This window comes from Amblyomma mixtum, chromosome 5 (assembly GCF_055824585.1).
Source record: "Amblyomma mixtum isolate Tamu chromosome 5, ASM5582458v1, whole genome shotgun sequence".
Classification (NCBI taxonomy): domain Eukaryota; kingdom Metazoa; phylum Arthropoda; class Arachnida; order Ixodida; family Ixodidae; genus Amblyomma; species Amblyomma mixtum.
This window is the reverse complement of record NC_143016.1, coordinates 118,385,280-118,400,536: the sequence shown is the minus strand read 5'-3', so window position 1 is coordinate 118,400,536 and position 15,257 is coordinate 118,385,280. Positions and strand designations below refer to the sequence as shown.

The 15,257-nt window shown below is 48.9% G+C and overlaps 1 protein-coding gene across 1 annotated transcript; it reads left to right on the top strand.

Annotated features, from left to right (window-relative positions):
- Nucleotides 1-10,378: 10,378 nt before the first annotated feature.
- Nucleotides 10,379-13,218, top strand: LOC149343463 (prolyl 4-hydroxylase subunit alpha-1-like). The gene is made up of 2 exons (XM_089546977.1): nucleotides 10,379-10,999; nucleotides 12,724-13,218. Exons 1-2 carry the CDS (start codon nucleotides 10,439-10,441, stop codon nucleotides 13,216-13,218), a joined length of 1,056 nt encoding a protein of 351 aa, XP_089403103.1. The 5' UTR covers nucleotides 10,379-10,438.
- The last annotated feature ends 2,039 nt before the right edge of the window (nucleotides 13,219-15,257 follow it).

The following is a 15,257-nucleotide window of genomic DNA, read 5'->3' as shown; positions in this document are numbered from 1 at the left end:
ATGTGTCACAGTTTTTTCATATATCTTGATGCAGCGGTTTCAAAACGAGTTAAATAAGAAACGCTGAAATGAATGAATGAATTTATTCGGAAAAGAAGGTCCGATGCAATTGGGTTGGAAGGCCGTTAGGTGTTTTCATATCAAGAATTCTAGGTCTGGTTTGACACTGCCCGCGCTGCAGTAGGTATACAGTGAAACTACCGCAAGCGAACAGCCGCAACACATACACGATCATTTGAAGAGTGTGTCTTCCCGATGCAGTACACGGACAACGCCCTTACCAGCCTGTGAAAATACAATCAAATAAAGAGCTGCGTAGCAAAGTTTAACAGCTAGTATTAGCAGAATATGACCCACAACAGGAAGACGGCGTGCCAACTGGACATTCTCAAAAACGGTGCAAGAGGTAGGGGAACTGTTATTCGCGGCTCTATACAACCTCAAAATACAACCTCGAACACACGTGAATAAGATATTTCGCTGAGGCGGAAATTCAGCGCTACAAGAAATAATGGTTCTCTAAGTAATAGTTTTGTATGTAAAACACATGCTACTAGCCCCATTTTCGTGGCTGTTGCTGGGCTGGACGTGAAATGTTCGACAGAACATAGACGAAAAGACAAGCTGCAAGGGATTATGCGGCGAATAAAAGTATGTACTCCAGCGCTATTCTGTGATGTAAGCAAGATACATTGGAGCTGCAGTCATCGGGTTGGGGTAACAGCCGGAGTAGCAAACTAAGAAATGTATGTAAAAAAATCTTTGGTAGTTTGGGGATTTCACAGAGCACTTATAAGGTCATCCCTTCAGCAACAGAAAGCGAGTACGTTCCAGAACATAATAAAGATTCGAAAGTCCTTGAAAACCAACGTATATTTAGGATAGATCTGTCACTGAACTAAAACGTTACGCTCATCTTACAAACTTAGACCCCCATACTATTGCAAGACTATGCCTTTTTTGTAAGTTTTACTATCATCCTATGATCAAGTCTATTATCAGTCCTGCCTACCACTTTTCCAGCCGCACGAACCACCAGAGGACCGTTTGCCCTTCCTCTGCCCGGACATGTGGTCATCTGTCATCATTTTTTGTCTGCACTGCAAAGGACTGGAATCACTTGCCCAACGCCGTACTTCATTCCGACCTTTCATCATTCAGACCAACCATCGAATCAACCATGTGCCCTGATCTCCACTTCCTCATGTAATACCTCTTCATTGGGGCCTTTGAGGTCGTAATAAAAAATAAATGAATATGTGCATGCCGGAGTTACTCCCAGAGAAGGAGGGAGCATGGCTCACAGAAAGCGATGTCAAGGGGTAACTTTTCAAAATCATTTTCGAATTTCACAGCGTACCTATGAAGGGTGCCGATCGTTAATAGCTCACGAGTACTTTTATGAACAACAGGAAAGGCGTGCAGTGTCAGTTGGAAGATGACAAATTTTTACAATTCACGATGAATGCGTCCTTTTATGCCGGAAATACCCCCTACAACGTCTGGGCGCTCAAAGAGCCCGATATTTATTCGAATACGACAAGCTTCTAGTGTAGCCCTACATGCTGCCGAGTGCCTTACGTTTGTTCACAAATAAAGTTCTTTTCTTTAGACAGCCCATGCAGCCGTTCATAAAAGTCAGTTCTCAATCGGCTTTGTAGGCGAGCCGCGCACCACAGTAGGCGAGGGAGCTGTGAACCCCCACGACCTCTGGCATTCGCGACAGCCGTCCATGTTTGTAAACACCGTTTAAGTTTTTAAACGAGCAGTCGTCATGGTTTTATTTCAGAAGTGTAGAGATAGTGAAGTAACGTAAAGAATGCCACATTCTGGAAGATGCGATCATGAATCGAAACTTAAAGTTAACATTGAATAATATTATTTGGTTAGGAATTCGTCATCGATAAGGTTGCGAGCAAAAAAAGACAAATTAAATATATTGTTGTGTGGAAAATATTGTCTGCTGCCTTAGAATGCGGTGTTCTCTTTTTTCTAGTTTTCGAGCAAAATAAGCATCTTGTTTAAAGAATGTCGTGTCCGGTCGCTGTGTTGAATGCAGCGAAAGACGCACACGGTACTTTAAGACTTCGTTTATTTAAAGCCGATGAGGGTGCGACCAGCGTCGACCGAGGCAGGAGCCGAACTGGCCGCCCGAAGAAAGGAGGGAGCGGAGAAGCGTCCACGGGAGGGAGTGGCTTCCCAAAACAGGAGGAGGATGCGGGGGCGCACCATGGGGGGGCATCTGGCGACAGCGTGCGACGAGGGGCAAGTGGTCGTTAGGAGGAGGATGCGAGTGGTCGTTAGGAGGAGGATGCGAGTGGTCGTTAGGAGGAGGATGCGGGGGCGCACACACACAAAAGCAATAAGGGGACACAACACTTCCTTCCCCCTTAGAAAGTTGCCTGGTATCGTGCAGGGGGTCGGCGCTCACGCGTGGAGGCGCGCTGGCTTTGTGCGCTCGGGGGAGAAACACTTGTAGGCTGGCTGTTGTTCGCTGTGTCTCCTAGGTCTGTCCTGGGCGAAGTCTCTTCTTCCGGGAAGAGGTGCCAGGCTATGTGGGAAGATGGTGCACGTGTTCTCTCCGCTGGCGGACAGCTCTCAGACGGCGTCGTAAATCTACGCAGCTGGTTGAGATGTCGGCGTGCTACTGTGCCATGTATGTTGACGAGCCAAGAGCGCAGGCCTATGCGTCTGACAATTGTAGCTTCCTCCCAGCGTGGCTTTTTCAGAAACTGTCGGGCGAGGACGCGCTGCCCCTCATTAAGCGTGCCGCAGCGCGGAATTGCTTTTTCTTCCCGGAACGTCTCTGCCTTTGGCTCGGGGAGGATGGCTGTGAGCTGGGTTCGCATTTCACGCTCGAACATCATTTTCGAGGGGGTCTCGCCTGTTGTGCTCTGAACCGTCGTGTGCTGCTTGAAGAGAAAGCGCGCAAGGCGGCGCTGCAGCGAGCCTGTCTGATCTCTTTCAAGGGCGCGTTTTAGCTCGGCTACGTAGCGCTCGGCTTGTCCGTTTGTCGCTGGTGGTAGGGGGCCGATGTAACTGATGAGATCCCGTTGTCGCGATAAAACTTGAGGATCTCCGCAGACACAAACGGTGTTCCGTTGTCCGACACTACCTTGCGCGGCAGGCCGAACGTTGCAAATAGTGATCGGAGGTTGTCAATGACTGCTGCCGAAGTCGTCTGTCCCATTTGCCTTATCTCAAGCCACTTTGTGTAGGCATCTACGACCACAAGGAAAGTGCAGCCCTCAATTGGTCCTGCAAAATCAATGTGCAGTGTGTGCCATGGTGTGTCTGGCTTTTCCCATTCTGGGACAGGAGCTTTCGGCGGGGCGCTCCGGCTGCTCTGGCAAGGCTTGCATTCTCGCACCACTGTTTCGATGTCGTTGTCAATGCCAGGCCACCACATGTAGCTTCTGGCACACTTTTTCATTGCAACGATGCCCCGATGTCCGGCGTGGATGAGAGACATAGCTTGTGCGCGTAGTTCTCTCGGCATCACAACTCGGGACCCAAATATGATGCAGCCGCGATGGGTGCTCAACTCTGTAGCTCGCCTGCGGTAAGCGTCGAAGTTGTCCCCTTTGAGTTTATGCACGTTGCCTTGTTGAACAGCTGTGTAAACTAGCCGGAGAGCTGCGCACTTCTGCGTAGATGCTGCAACTGTGCCTGCTGTAAGCGGAGGTTCTGGCAGTGCTTCGAACATCAGAACGTCTCCTGGTGGAAATGGTTCGTCAACAGTTGCGTCTAGTGGCAGACGGCTTAGCGCATCGGCGTTTTGATGTTTACTCCCATTGCGGTAGACCAGAGCGTAGTCGTACGCTGAGAGTTTGATGCACCAACGTGTCATTCGCGGAGACAAAGTTGGTGGCATAGGCCTTTGTGGTCCCAGAATGCCCAATAGCGGTCGGTGATCGGTTATAAAGGTCACCTTCCGGCCGGCAATGTACTGGTGAAAATGTGTCGCCGCGTAGACGATGGCTAGCCCTTCTTTGTCAAGTTGCGCGTAGTTGCGTTCTGCTTGCGACAACGTACGTGAGGCGAAGGCGATGGGAGCTTCCCTTCCTTGCTCGTCAGTTTGCGATAGAACCGCGCCGACTCCGTACGGTGATGCGTCGCAAGCCAAAAGCAGAGGCTTCCTTTCGTCGTAGTGGCGGAGGACTGTACATCTTCGAATCAGGTCTTTCAGGGCATCGAATGACTGCTGGTGGCGTGGCGACCATGTCCATGTCACATCTTTCCGAAGGAGTTGGCATAAGTCGTTGGCCACGGTAGCTCTTTGTTCCAAGAACCGGTCGTAGAACGTCAAGAGTCCGAGAAAAGCCTGTAGCTCCTGCTTGTTTGTTGGAGCTCGTGCTTCTGTGATCGCTCGCACTTTGTCCTCGGTAGGGTGAATGCCTTCCGCATCAATTCGGTGTCCCAGAAATTGCACCTCTGGCACCGCAAAACAGCACTTCGATTTGCTTATGCACAAATTAGCGTTTGTTAGCCTTTCGAGAACGAGCTCTAGGCGCACTGCATGCTCTTCAGTGGAAGTGCCACTGATGATGACATCGTCAAGGTAGACACAAACTCCTGGGATGCCCTGAAGCAGTGTCTCCATGAATTTTTGAAATATGGCCGGGGCTGCAGCTACGCCAAAAGGCAGTCGCTTGACTTTGTACAAGCCTTTCAGTGTGTTAATTGCCAATAATTCAGCAGTTGACTCGCTCACCTTCAGCTGCTGATACGCCTGGGTGAGGTCCAATGTGCTGAAGGCTCTTGCGCCACGTAGTACACTGAATACTTCTTCAGGTGTCGGTAGCGGGTAAGAGGACGCTTTAGTCGCAAGATTGACGGTGCTCCGGTAGTCTCCGCAGAGGCGTATGGTTCCGTTCTTCTTGCGAACTACGACAAGTGGTGTGGCCCATTCTGAATGCTGCGTCGGCTCGATGACACCTTGCTGCTCCAGTTTGTCCAACTCTTTTTCAACTGAATCTCGGAGAGCAAACGGCACCGGCCTGGCCTTCAGAAATTTGGGTTGCGCGTTGTCCAACAACTCCAGTGTGACCGGGGGCCCTTCGTTTCCTGGAATCTCTTCCGAGAATACTCTTTCGTATTTCTCTTGCAGTTGCTCAACCATGTTCTGGCTCGGCGTCTGGTGTATGCCGCATATCATCACGCCTAGTGGAGAAAACCAGTTTCTCCCTAGAAGGCTTGATCCTGTGCCCTTCACAACAAGCAGAGGTAGCGTATGGGTCTGGCCGTTGTAGTTAACCTGCACGTTGGCAGAGCCCAATAGTGGCAGATTCTGTCCTGACCACGTTCGCAGGTGCGTGTCGTCTTGTTGCAGGGCGGGTGCGTCAGATGGCCATGAAGTTCGGAACGTGTCCTCACTGATCAGAGTACAGGCTGCGCCGGAGTCCACCTCGAACTTAATCAGCTGGTGATGTGCGCTTACTTCTGTAAAAATCTTCGGTCGCGTGCCGAGATTCATGGTGTTCAGGTCGTACAACACAGATGGTGTTGCTGATGTTGTTCCATGGAGATCAGATAGCGGCGTATTCTCTGAGGCGTTGACGCTGTGATTAGTCTGGGAAGGTGACTTTATCTTGGCAAGTCTCCGTTTCGTAATGCATGCTCTTTCGATATGCCCTCGCTTGTGGCAAAAATTACACGTGGCTGACTGGAATCGACATCCCTGGGGGTTGTGTTGGTCGTCACACCGCCAGCAGCGTTGTGCCTTTTTGACCGATTTTACAACAACAGAAGGCTTGCGCACCTGGTTGCTTGTCTGGTGTACCGGCTCGGTGTTCCGGCGAATCCCTCTCTGCTGGTGACCGGCGCTCTCCGCTCGAACGGCGATGTCGTAAGCTTTGCTGAATGTGAGGTCCTTCTCAGCGAACAGGCGCTGCTGCAGTGACTCGTCACTCAGTCCGCACACAAATCTGTCGCGTAACATCACGTCCAAGGGAAGCATGGTGGTGTTAGCAGAAGAAGCTGCGTCTCCCTCCTGCCCGGTAGCTGTTGTCGACAGCGTTCCAAAATTGCAGTCGGCAGCGAGCTTCTTGAGCGCGGCTACGTAGGCGCTCACAGTTTCTCCTCCCAGTTGATCTCGTCGTTGGAAGCGAGCCCGGCTGTAGACCTCGGATGGCCTTGGGTCGTAGTGCTTTTGCAGCGCTTTTACGATGTCGTCGTAAGACACTGCCGCTGGTGTGCTTGGCTGAATAAGGGCGCAGACAGTATCGTAGGTCTGCTCCCCGCACAGCGTCAGCAGGTTGGCCCTCTTCAAGGCTGGGTCTGTGATGTTGTTAGCTTCAAAGTAGAACTGAAGGCGTCCAACCCACGATGACCACGATGAGCCGTTGAACTCTGGTATCTGATTGGGAAACCCTCGCGTAGCCATGGCTTGTCAATAGCGTTGCGTAGCGCGGGTCGAATCCACTTTCTCGTCGCCACTGTCGTGTCCGGTCGCTGTGTTGAATGCAGCGAAAGACGCACACGGTACTTTAAGACTTCGTTTATTTAAAGCCGATGAGGGTGCGACCAGCGTCGACCGAGGCAGGAGCCGAACTGGCCGCCCGAAGAAAGGAGGGAGCGGAGAAGCGTCCACGGGAGGGAGTGGCTTCCCAAAACAGGAGGAGGATGCGGGGGCGCACCATGGGGGGGGGGGGGGGGGGGCATCTGGCGACAGCGTGCGACGAGGGGCAAGTGGTCGTTAGGAGGAGGATGCGAGTGGTCGTTAGGAGGAGGATGCGGGGGCGCACACACACAAAAGCAATAAGGGGACACAACAAAGAATCCAGTTAAAATGACTTAAAATAGCCTGTGTATATAGCGTGGGTCTCAGTTCTGGAAAAGATATGCCGCCTTAGAATTCCTTGGAGAGAATTGAGCCGATATTTATGCAAAAACAAATATGCTGCCTCTGTGCTTAGCTCTTTTTGCTGACCAGACTATTATAGTATATTGTAATAGTGGCAAGACAACAAATGTGCATCTTAGGTTTTTTGCTTGCATGTGTATGCAACTTAAATTGGTGGGGTCAACTTTATCTTTTTGTGTTGCCATTTATCCAGCGACCTGCTGTTACCTCCTGTTCTGTCTTTTGGATGTAATTTCCGGAGACGGTCGTCAAATGGCGCTATGCCGTAATTAAAGGAGCTATGAGCGTCAAGAATATCTTTGTACGTCTTTTATGCTGACTTTTTTCGGTTTCGCATTACTCGTCCTTTCCCATCTTCACATAGGACACCTCGGACGTCAACGCTGCCCCCTGTGATGTTTGTCCCCTTGCCATGTCTCGAGGACCAATGTGTTTGTAAGAAAAAATGCAGTTTTTGTGCTCTAGTGTTGCACAGTAGAAAAATATTCGCACCCTTAAGTGCGAATTTCCGTGACTATAACTGACATCTTCTCCCAATAGAAGGGAATTTTTTCGCCCAAGTACATTGGGGGTGTGATACTTGCAGTTGCAGCCTTTTTTTGACTGTATTTTCCGGCTTTTTACGAGGTACCGGGCGCTTGATAAGACACTGATCATTTATTTTTGGCGTGCACTCTTGAATGGAAGCTGGACATATCCTACGAAAAGCAGCGGGCGATCTAAATTTTGCACCAGAATTACGGCATTGCTAACTAAAATTAAGATACCGAGATGTGTCTTTAACGCGTGTCTGAACCTGTTTGCGATGTGGCCACATTTAGGTTTCTGTGTTCCGAACTCTGACAGGGTCACCAACCTCCAACTGAACGATATCCCTAGCACGATGAAGTTTGTTGCAGTAACGCGCTTGCGATTTTCGACACGAATGGTGAAATCCGACATTCGTCTCTGTATTGGGCACCGCAGCTCAGGACTGTAGCATAACGCTCTAAGAGCGGCCATGTAGACGAGAAGTGTGATCTAGGCGTCCTTAGATTTAAGTACGAGCCGCTTGATTGTTTGCACCACCCTTTCCACCTCCCGAATAGATTAGGGTGCCTTGGGCTTACAGAAAAATGACTGAAACCATACTCAACAGCAAAACGTTTTAACTGAGCGCATGAAAACTGCGGTGCACTGTCTGTCACTACCGATTCCGGAATGCCATCACGAACAAAAATGCCCTACATCCTTTATATAACAAATACAGCTGCAGTTGATGGTAGAAGCTCAATTTCCGGGTAGCGAGACAAATAATCGACTACTAATTAGTAGCGATTGTTTTTAACACATCTCTCAACACCAACTCTTTTCAACACAAAATTGTGAGTAGTAGTGGGTATCAACGGCTCTGCATTCTGAGTTGCAAATCGCGCGCGCGTTTCACTCTTCTCATCAAAGCCTTCACCATACCAACCCTTTAGCCAATGCTGGGCTTCTAGATATGCCTTGATACACGGCGGGCAACTTTCTTGACAGTTATTTTGTGAGGGACTGAGGCACTACCAGTATGGTTCCTTCTTAAAGCGACCCCTTGATTTCAACTATAAAGGTACGCTACAGCGAATAAGGGGAGAGATTGCAAGGAAGCCTCGTTTTTTCTGGGCACCTTGGCGACACAACTAGCGGAAGGTTTTGCAATCTCAGAATATTTTTGAGCCTCCCTCACTATTTTCCAAACGGTAAGTCCGCTTTCTAGTCCTTAAAAGTAGAATTTTGCATAGGAAAAAACTTATCTCAATCGAATGGTAGGCAATAGCGCAAGAAAAGGCGAAGGACAAGACACTGAGAGGACGAGCGCTATGCATATCATACATATAAACCAACCCGCCCAACTGTATGCTCTAACGCAATCAATTCTCCGGCTACTCGCTTGTCGCCAGTTGTTGGCGCTCGCGAAAGAGCGTCAGCAATCACCATGCATTTTTCCGGAGCATAGATAACATCAAAACAAGAGCGCATGAGTCGCAGTGCGAACCGTTGAATTCTTGGCAGCAGCATGCCAAAGGTTATTTTAGCTGATAAGGAACCAAGAGGCTTATGGTCCGTTTCAAACAGTACGTCAAGCCCGCTCAGGTATTCCTCGAATCTTTCGGCAGCCGATGGGAAGGCTTACCTTTGTGAAGGCCGCCTTTTGTATTTTCGTTAGCAAACATGAGGCAAACGCTATCTGGCGTGGCTCACCGTTAAGTTGCGTTTGGCAAAGGGCGAAGGCCTTTGCCAAACGCCGAAAGCGTCTGCGGAAAGAATCGTGGAAAGGTGAAAGCTGTACAAAGCCAAGAATTTCGCGGAAATGAAACTGAAATTGGTTTTTGAAGAAAGGAAATGGCTCAGTAACTGTCTCACGTAACTCGGTGGACACCCGAACCGCGCCTTAAGGGAAGGGATAATGGCGGGAGTGAAAGAAGAAAGAAAGGAAGAAGTGGCGTAGTGGAGGGCTCCGGAATAATATCGACCACTTGGGTATCTGTACAGGTAAGTAATTTCACACTCTCGAATGCAGCATTCGACGCTGGGCCCGAGAACCACCCCTTCTCTTTAGGCAAAAGATCGCAAACGGGAGCCGTATTTTGAGCTAGCTGCTGCAAGAAGTGCCCCAAGTGGTTGCCCATGCCCAGAATACTACGTAATTCCGCTACATTGCTCCCTGGTTTCATTTCTTTCACGCCATTTACCCTAGCCGGATCAGGTTGCACGCCTTGCTCGCTGAGGACATGACCCAAAAAAGTGAGCCTTTTAACACGGAAGAAACGCATGAATTTGTTTAACGTTACATTGGATTCAGCGAACCCGCTGAAGTCACGTGACAATCATGCCAAGATTGTCACGTGACTTGCATATAGGGCACCTTCTAACACACACGGAGTTCCTCATGCATATACAGATCATAAAAGAAGAAAATGAAGCTACAAATATATGAAGAAGAAAAAGAAATACTAGGTAGGATATTTTCTAATTTCAAACATTCTACTATTTTACTTAGCTTTTTTTTCCCGCTTTTTTTTTCTTGGCATTTACCACCGTACCTTGGCCAAACCCCCGCGTGGGTACGTGCCATTTTCGTATGGCGAAAAAGAAGAAGAAGAAGAAGAAGGTAGGATGTCCCTGTGGCGATGCCATGTTTTGTGGTCTTTTTTATTCGAGCTTGTCACATGCCGCGGTGATTTGTTCACTTCCACAGATGACATGGTACAGTCCTTGGTCACAGAATCCCTCGCTTACGAAGACGGTAGCTTCTTTCTTTGGCTGGAGGAGAGGCGCCTGAAGAGAGCCCTGCTCCAGTACAAGCTGCTTCTGGGAAGACTTTCGCGGCACGTTGGACGAGACATCTTGAGCACCTTTTTCCTACGCAGCCGTCTATCAAGTTTGCACACGCATCCACTCTTCCGCGCATCGCCCCAGCCACTTGGAAGCCTGAGCACGACATTCGCGCCTCCATCTTTTCAGGATTGGTGGCCAACTGACCTGGACCTGAGTGGAGCTGCTGCCGGAATCTGCAAGCTGCAGCAAGTCTACAGCATCAAGGTGTCCAGCATGGCTGCTATGTTCTCCCGCCTGATGCCGCCACCTTCGCCGCAAGACGTCATTTCCGTTGCGAGAGGCTGCTTCGCGGCAGGGCCGTTTGGCAACGTGTCCGAATGGTCCCGGACAGCACTGGAACGGGCTGCTACTATTCCCGGTGTCCAGTCCAGCCGGATGAAAGTGGGTTTGCGTTGGCTTCAAGACAACGACATAAGGTCTCTTCTTCAGAAGCAAACACTCCGGCGTAATAGACGCTTACCTCCATATCCTAGGCCACCAGCCACAGATGTCGGCGAGTACAAATCTGTGTGCAAACAAGAAGCCGACTTGAGGCCTTCGACGGGCCGGCTGGTCTGCAAAATGTCCACAAACTTCGGGGACCCAGAATTGTTGCTGCAGCCGCTTAAGATAGAAGTGCTTTCGCTGAAACCCCGAATTGTTCTCTTACACGGCTTCCTCTCCAAAGCGGAGATAAACTCAGTTCGCGAAGCAGCACGAAATGGGCTTCGTCGTGGAGGAGTCTACACTGGCGATGGGCCGCATGGTACTACCAGCTGGAAACGAACAAGCAAGGTGGGAACAAATCAGCTTTGTAACTTGTTAAGAACTCGAAGACTTCGTTTGGTATTGGTAGCGGCGTCGAAATTGTGAGGCTTCTATGAAAACGTTGCGATAAGTGATTCAATTCTCACGCTTTTCAAATTCCTGACCTAAGGTCACAAATGAAAGATTGTGAATCCGTCCGCATGAAAATTTTATTTGCAGCAGGCTGAGGTTAATTTCTCGAAGACCGTGGCTACAACATACCCAGCAATTGGACGAAAGCATTTTTCAATGGGAAAGAGTTTATGAACGAAATATTTTTCATGTATTGTAATATGTCACTATGATATATCCGCAGATATCCCCTCTGCAAGCTTGAATTTTTGCTATTAATGTTTTTTCTGCCTTTAAAAACGCTTTCCATTGGTTTTCTATGGCACTCTTACTTGCTCGAAAGGAGTGATGGAAAAACTTCAAAAGAAAGTGTTTGCTTCGAAAAGGAAGGATGAACAATTGCTTTTAATATTTCCATTGCAGCAGCTTATTGTATTCCAATATTCAAAATTTTTGTCCGAGACAGCTGTAGTTGTTAAATTTTGAACGCGTTTCATGGCAATACTTTTATTCGGCAGAAAAGTTAAGACCTGAAATGTGGGCTCTCTTCGGCTTTCCTAATAATTAGTCATGCAGCACCGGCGCGAACTAGGCTGTGTTCGCTAGCGTTCATACAATTGTAGAATTGGGAAGCATCATCGGCAAGTGTCTTTTGAATACACAGTACATTTAGGAGGGCAACTACTCTTCTAGTTTACTGCATTTGTTTGTCTAGGAAACGGGAATTGTATTTTTGTTTCTCAGCGTAACGTGCTTTAAATATAAGTAAGGAGTCTTTCAAACGCTCATTTGTATTCCTGTTAGCCTGTTCAGCAGGCAACGCATTGTGTCTTTTTCAGGAATTTAATTTCCGAGAAGTAGTTGCGACAAGCAGTGATGGCTGGGAGCAACGTGGTGCGCTATAATTTCGCGGTAATTTTGAATTTGCTGAGGAATTAGACTAATAAAATAATTGTTTGGTCATTGGAGAAATTTCTGTGAGGTATTTATTGCCTGTGAGCTGGCGGCAGAATGTCAGTTCAGAGGATGATATTGGGATGGTCACAATGGTAACTTGGTCCTACTTGGCATCGGATAGGATGATTTGGAGACGTCATGATCATCATCAATATCAAGCTGACTACACCCAGAGCAGGGCAAAGGCCTCTCTCATGTCTCTTTAATTATCCTTGTCTTTTGCCAGCTGCGACCACCGTACCCCGCAAACATCTTAATCTCATCCGCCCACCTAGGTTTCTGCCGCTACCTGCTACGCTTTACATTTCCTGTAATCCACTCCGTTCCCATTAAGAACCAGCGGTTATCTTGCCTCCGCTTTACATGCCCTGTCCAAGCCCATTTCTTCCTCTTGCTTTCGACTAGGATGTCATTAGACAGCGTTTGTTTCCTTACCCACTCTGCCCGCTTCCGCTTTTTTAATGTTACACCATCATTCTCTGAACAAACCAATTGGACACGTACAGAGAGGCTTTTTTATACCGTGAACTTTCCTTAATACTGATAATGATGACTCATTCTGAAAAGAAAAAATTAACCTTCTCAATTAGTTTTCGTCTCATTAAGAGGACTGCAATGTATTGCGTCATTTAGCAGCCCAGTGGACGTTATTTCTAATGTGCCACTACATAATTTCTTTCAAGGTCGCCTGGTTGTGGGATATGGACTATCCTGTATTGCAGCGCATAAGTCATCGCATAGCGCTCGCGACGGATCTATCCCTGGAGTCTGCTGAGGAGTATCAGGTGGCCAACTATGGCCTCGCTGGTCACTACACGCCACACACGGACGGGATGCCCTTCGACAAGATTGCTGACCGCGTGGACCGCAACGATGGCAACCGACTGGCCACCATGTTGATGTACCTCTCGGATGTGGAATCAGGGGGCGCCACCGCCTTTGTGAGGCTGGGCGTCGCCGTCAAGCCGCGCACAGGGGCAGCCCTCTTCTGGTACAATTTAGAACCATACGAGGGAAACGAGGCTCCCGCGCACTTTTCGTTTTGGCACCAGAAGAAGGTGTCGGACGTCCTGACGGAGCACGTGGGATGTCCGGTCCTCGTAGGCTCGAAGTGGATCATGACAAAATGGATTCACGAGCGGTCTAATGTTCACGTATACTACGACCTCCCAGACTGACAGCGGATATTGCTGAACGCATTCGGTCCCCCGTACTTGCAGACTTTTGTTTTTGCATCGTTTAATGCACGTTACATACGTTGAGCGTCTTGTACCATACATGACTTCATTATGTTTGGGTATCACATATTGAACTATTTTGTGGAAAGCTGGCCTGAGGCTACTAATGGGACGAGGAGAAGATGGAAAGATGGGGAGGTCAACTGTGAGGATAAACCCTCTCCCTTCATTGCTACCCTTCAATGGAGAACAAGGGTAGAGGAAGCGGCAGCTCTCTCAGAATCTTGATCTCTTAAGCGGTAGTGCATGAAGTTGATCCAGGCGTGGCCTACAAACTCCCATTGGGCGCTATGCAGCGCACACACAAATAATTTGTTCTACGGTCTTGTCAAGCCTGGAGATAGCACATACAGGATTATCAGCCATATCGGTAATAAAAATGATTAGTGGCTTGTAAGTGCGTTACCAAGCCACAGATAACACTCGGAAGTTGCATCACGTCGTGGTAAGCCGGGGGCATGATGAGAGTCAGGTAAGGGCACAGGTTTGTACACGTGGGTACGAAGACTGGCTGGCAAACGTGATCTCCTGCGCAAGTGTTCGAAGCCTACTCTTTGCATACACTCAAAATCGGGATCAAGATATAATCACCGTCATGGTGGGTAGGTCTTGCAGCCTAGACCACGCGGTGATTAACTGATGGCGCTCTGTTCTGCTAGTCATTGTTAGAAAGAACCATGTCCTCTCCCACTTATGACTATCACTGATGACGAATCTAAGCAGAGGAGAAAAGCAAATCGTGAACGCTAGTTGGGCACTAGTACACCTACTAAAGCCAGTAGTCAACCCGTGCCGCGTAATGTCAAGGCCCGATCTACCTACGAAGAAAGCTCAGCTTCGGAGACTGGCATTTTGGGTAGAAAACACCGCGAACGGAACAAAGACCTATAGAAAGAAACACACAGATGACCGCTGTGTAAAGCAGGTAAACACACGGGATGTTCGTGTGTGGCGATGGCACAACGGTCTAATGCAGTGGCGATCAAAGGTGATCTGTTGACGCCGCCGCGGATAAGGATACCGCTGACGGCAACAACGAGTTTTATTATATATTTACAACGTCATCAGTCCACCTAACAATCAGACGCCCCCTGCTACGCTTGCCCCCTCCGGTAGAGATGTCGATATAGTCACAGCCACCCAGCTCCTCCGGTGGGGATGGATTTTCATATTTGGAGGCGCATTGTAATTCGGTCACGTGAAACCTGTGATTTAATACTTGTTTCAACCTTTTAAGAAATTTCCTTATATCCGATAGCTTTGTTGTGATCACAGCTGTGTTGCCACAGAATTAATCACGTCTTAAGTCTGTGACGGGTTGTCCAGCAGGGCCAGAGGCATGTCTTCGAGAAGCAGAATTTAGGATCGATTAGTTTGCTCGATATAAAGTAAACCCGATAGCATTCTTCTTTCACTCGACAGTATATTTCCATTACTATTGTATTCCGATTCTCATCACGCAGCTACGAAGAACGTGTCGCATTGATAGATTGCTGTGAGTCCTGGTATCGCTACCGTAGCAGTGCCGCAATGGTTAAGCGCTGCGCCACTGCATCGGCAGGTAATTATTGCGAGCACAGCCATTGATGGGGCTTTTGAGACCCACGGGGCTGTTCTGGAGCAATGAGAAATGGAATAGTTTTCGCAAGCCTCATTTTCGCACAGATCTACAGTAGCAACATCGGCGCCGGTGAAGCGCGAGCCCACTGTTGGCTGCTCCTCTCGTCTTTTACTCGCTTAACACGTACGCGGACAGCTGTGTCTATCCTCTCCCATCGCTTCGGCGGTGCTGATGTTGCTGCTATGGATTGTTCTTCGGAAGGATGTCTATTTAGCGCGCAGGCCTGCAGTTCTCCGAGTCATTCTCGTTTTTGCCGGCTCATTTATCGTCCACCGTCTCCCTCCTCTTGCCTACGAGAGGAGAGGGGCGGGGGTTGAGGGGGAAGTTTGGCAGGTGGCTGATAGAGAAAGGAAAATTC

Excerpts from the sequence above, each read along its gene's own strand:
- LOC149343463 (XM_089546977.1), top strand. The coding sequence starts at position 10,439 with ATGGCTGCTATGTTCTCCCGCCTGATGCCGCCACCTTCGCCGCAAGAC. Across the intron at positions 11,000-12,723 it reads GCTGGAAACGAACAAGCAAG|GTCGCCTGGTTGTGGGATAT; the intron begins GTGGGAACAAAT and ends ATTTCTTTCAAG.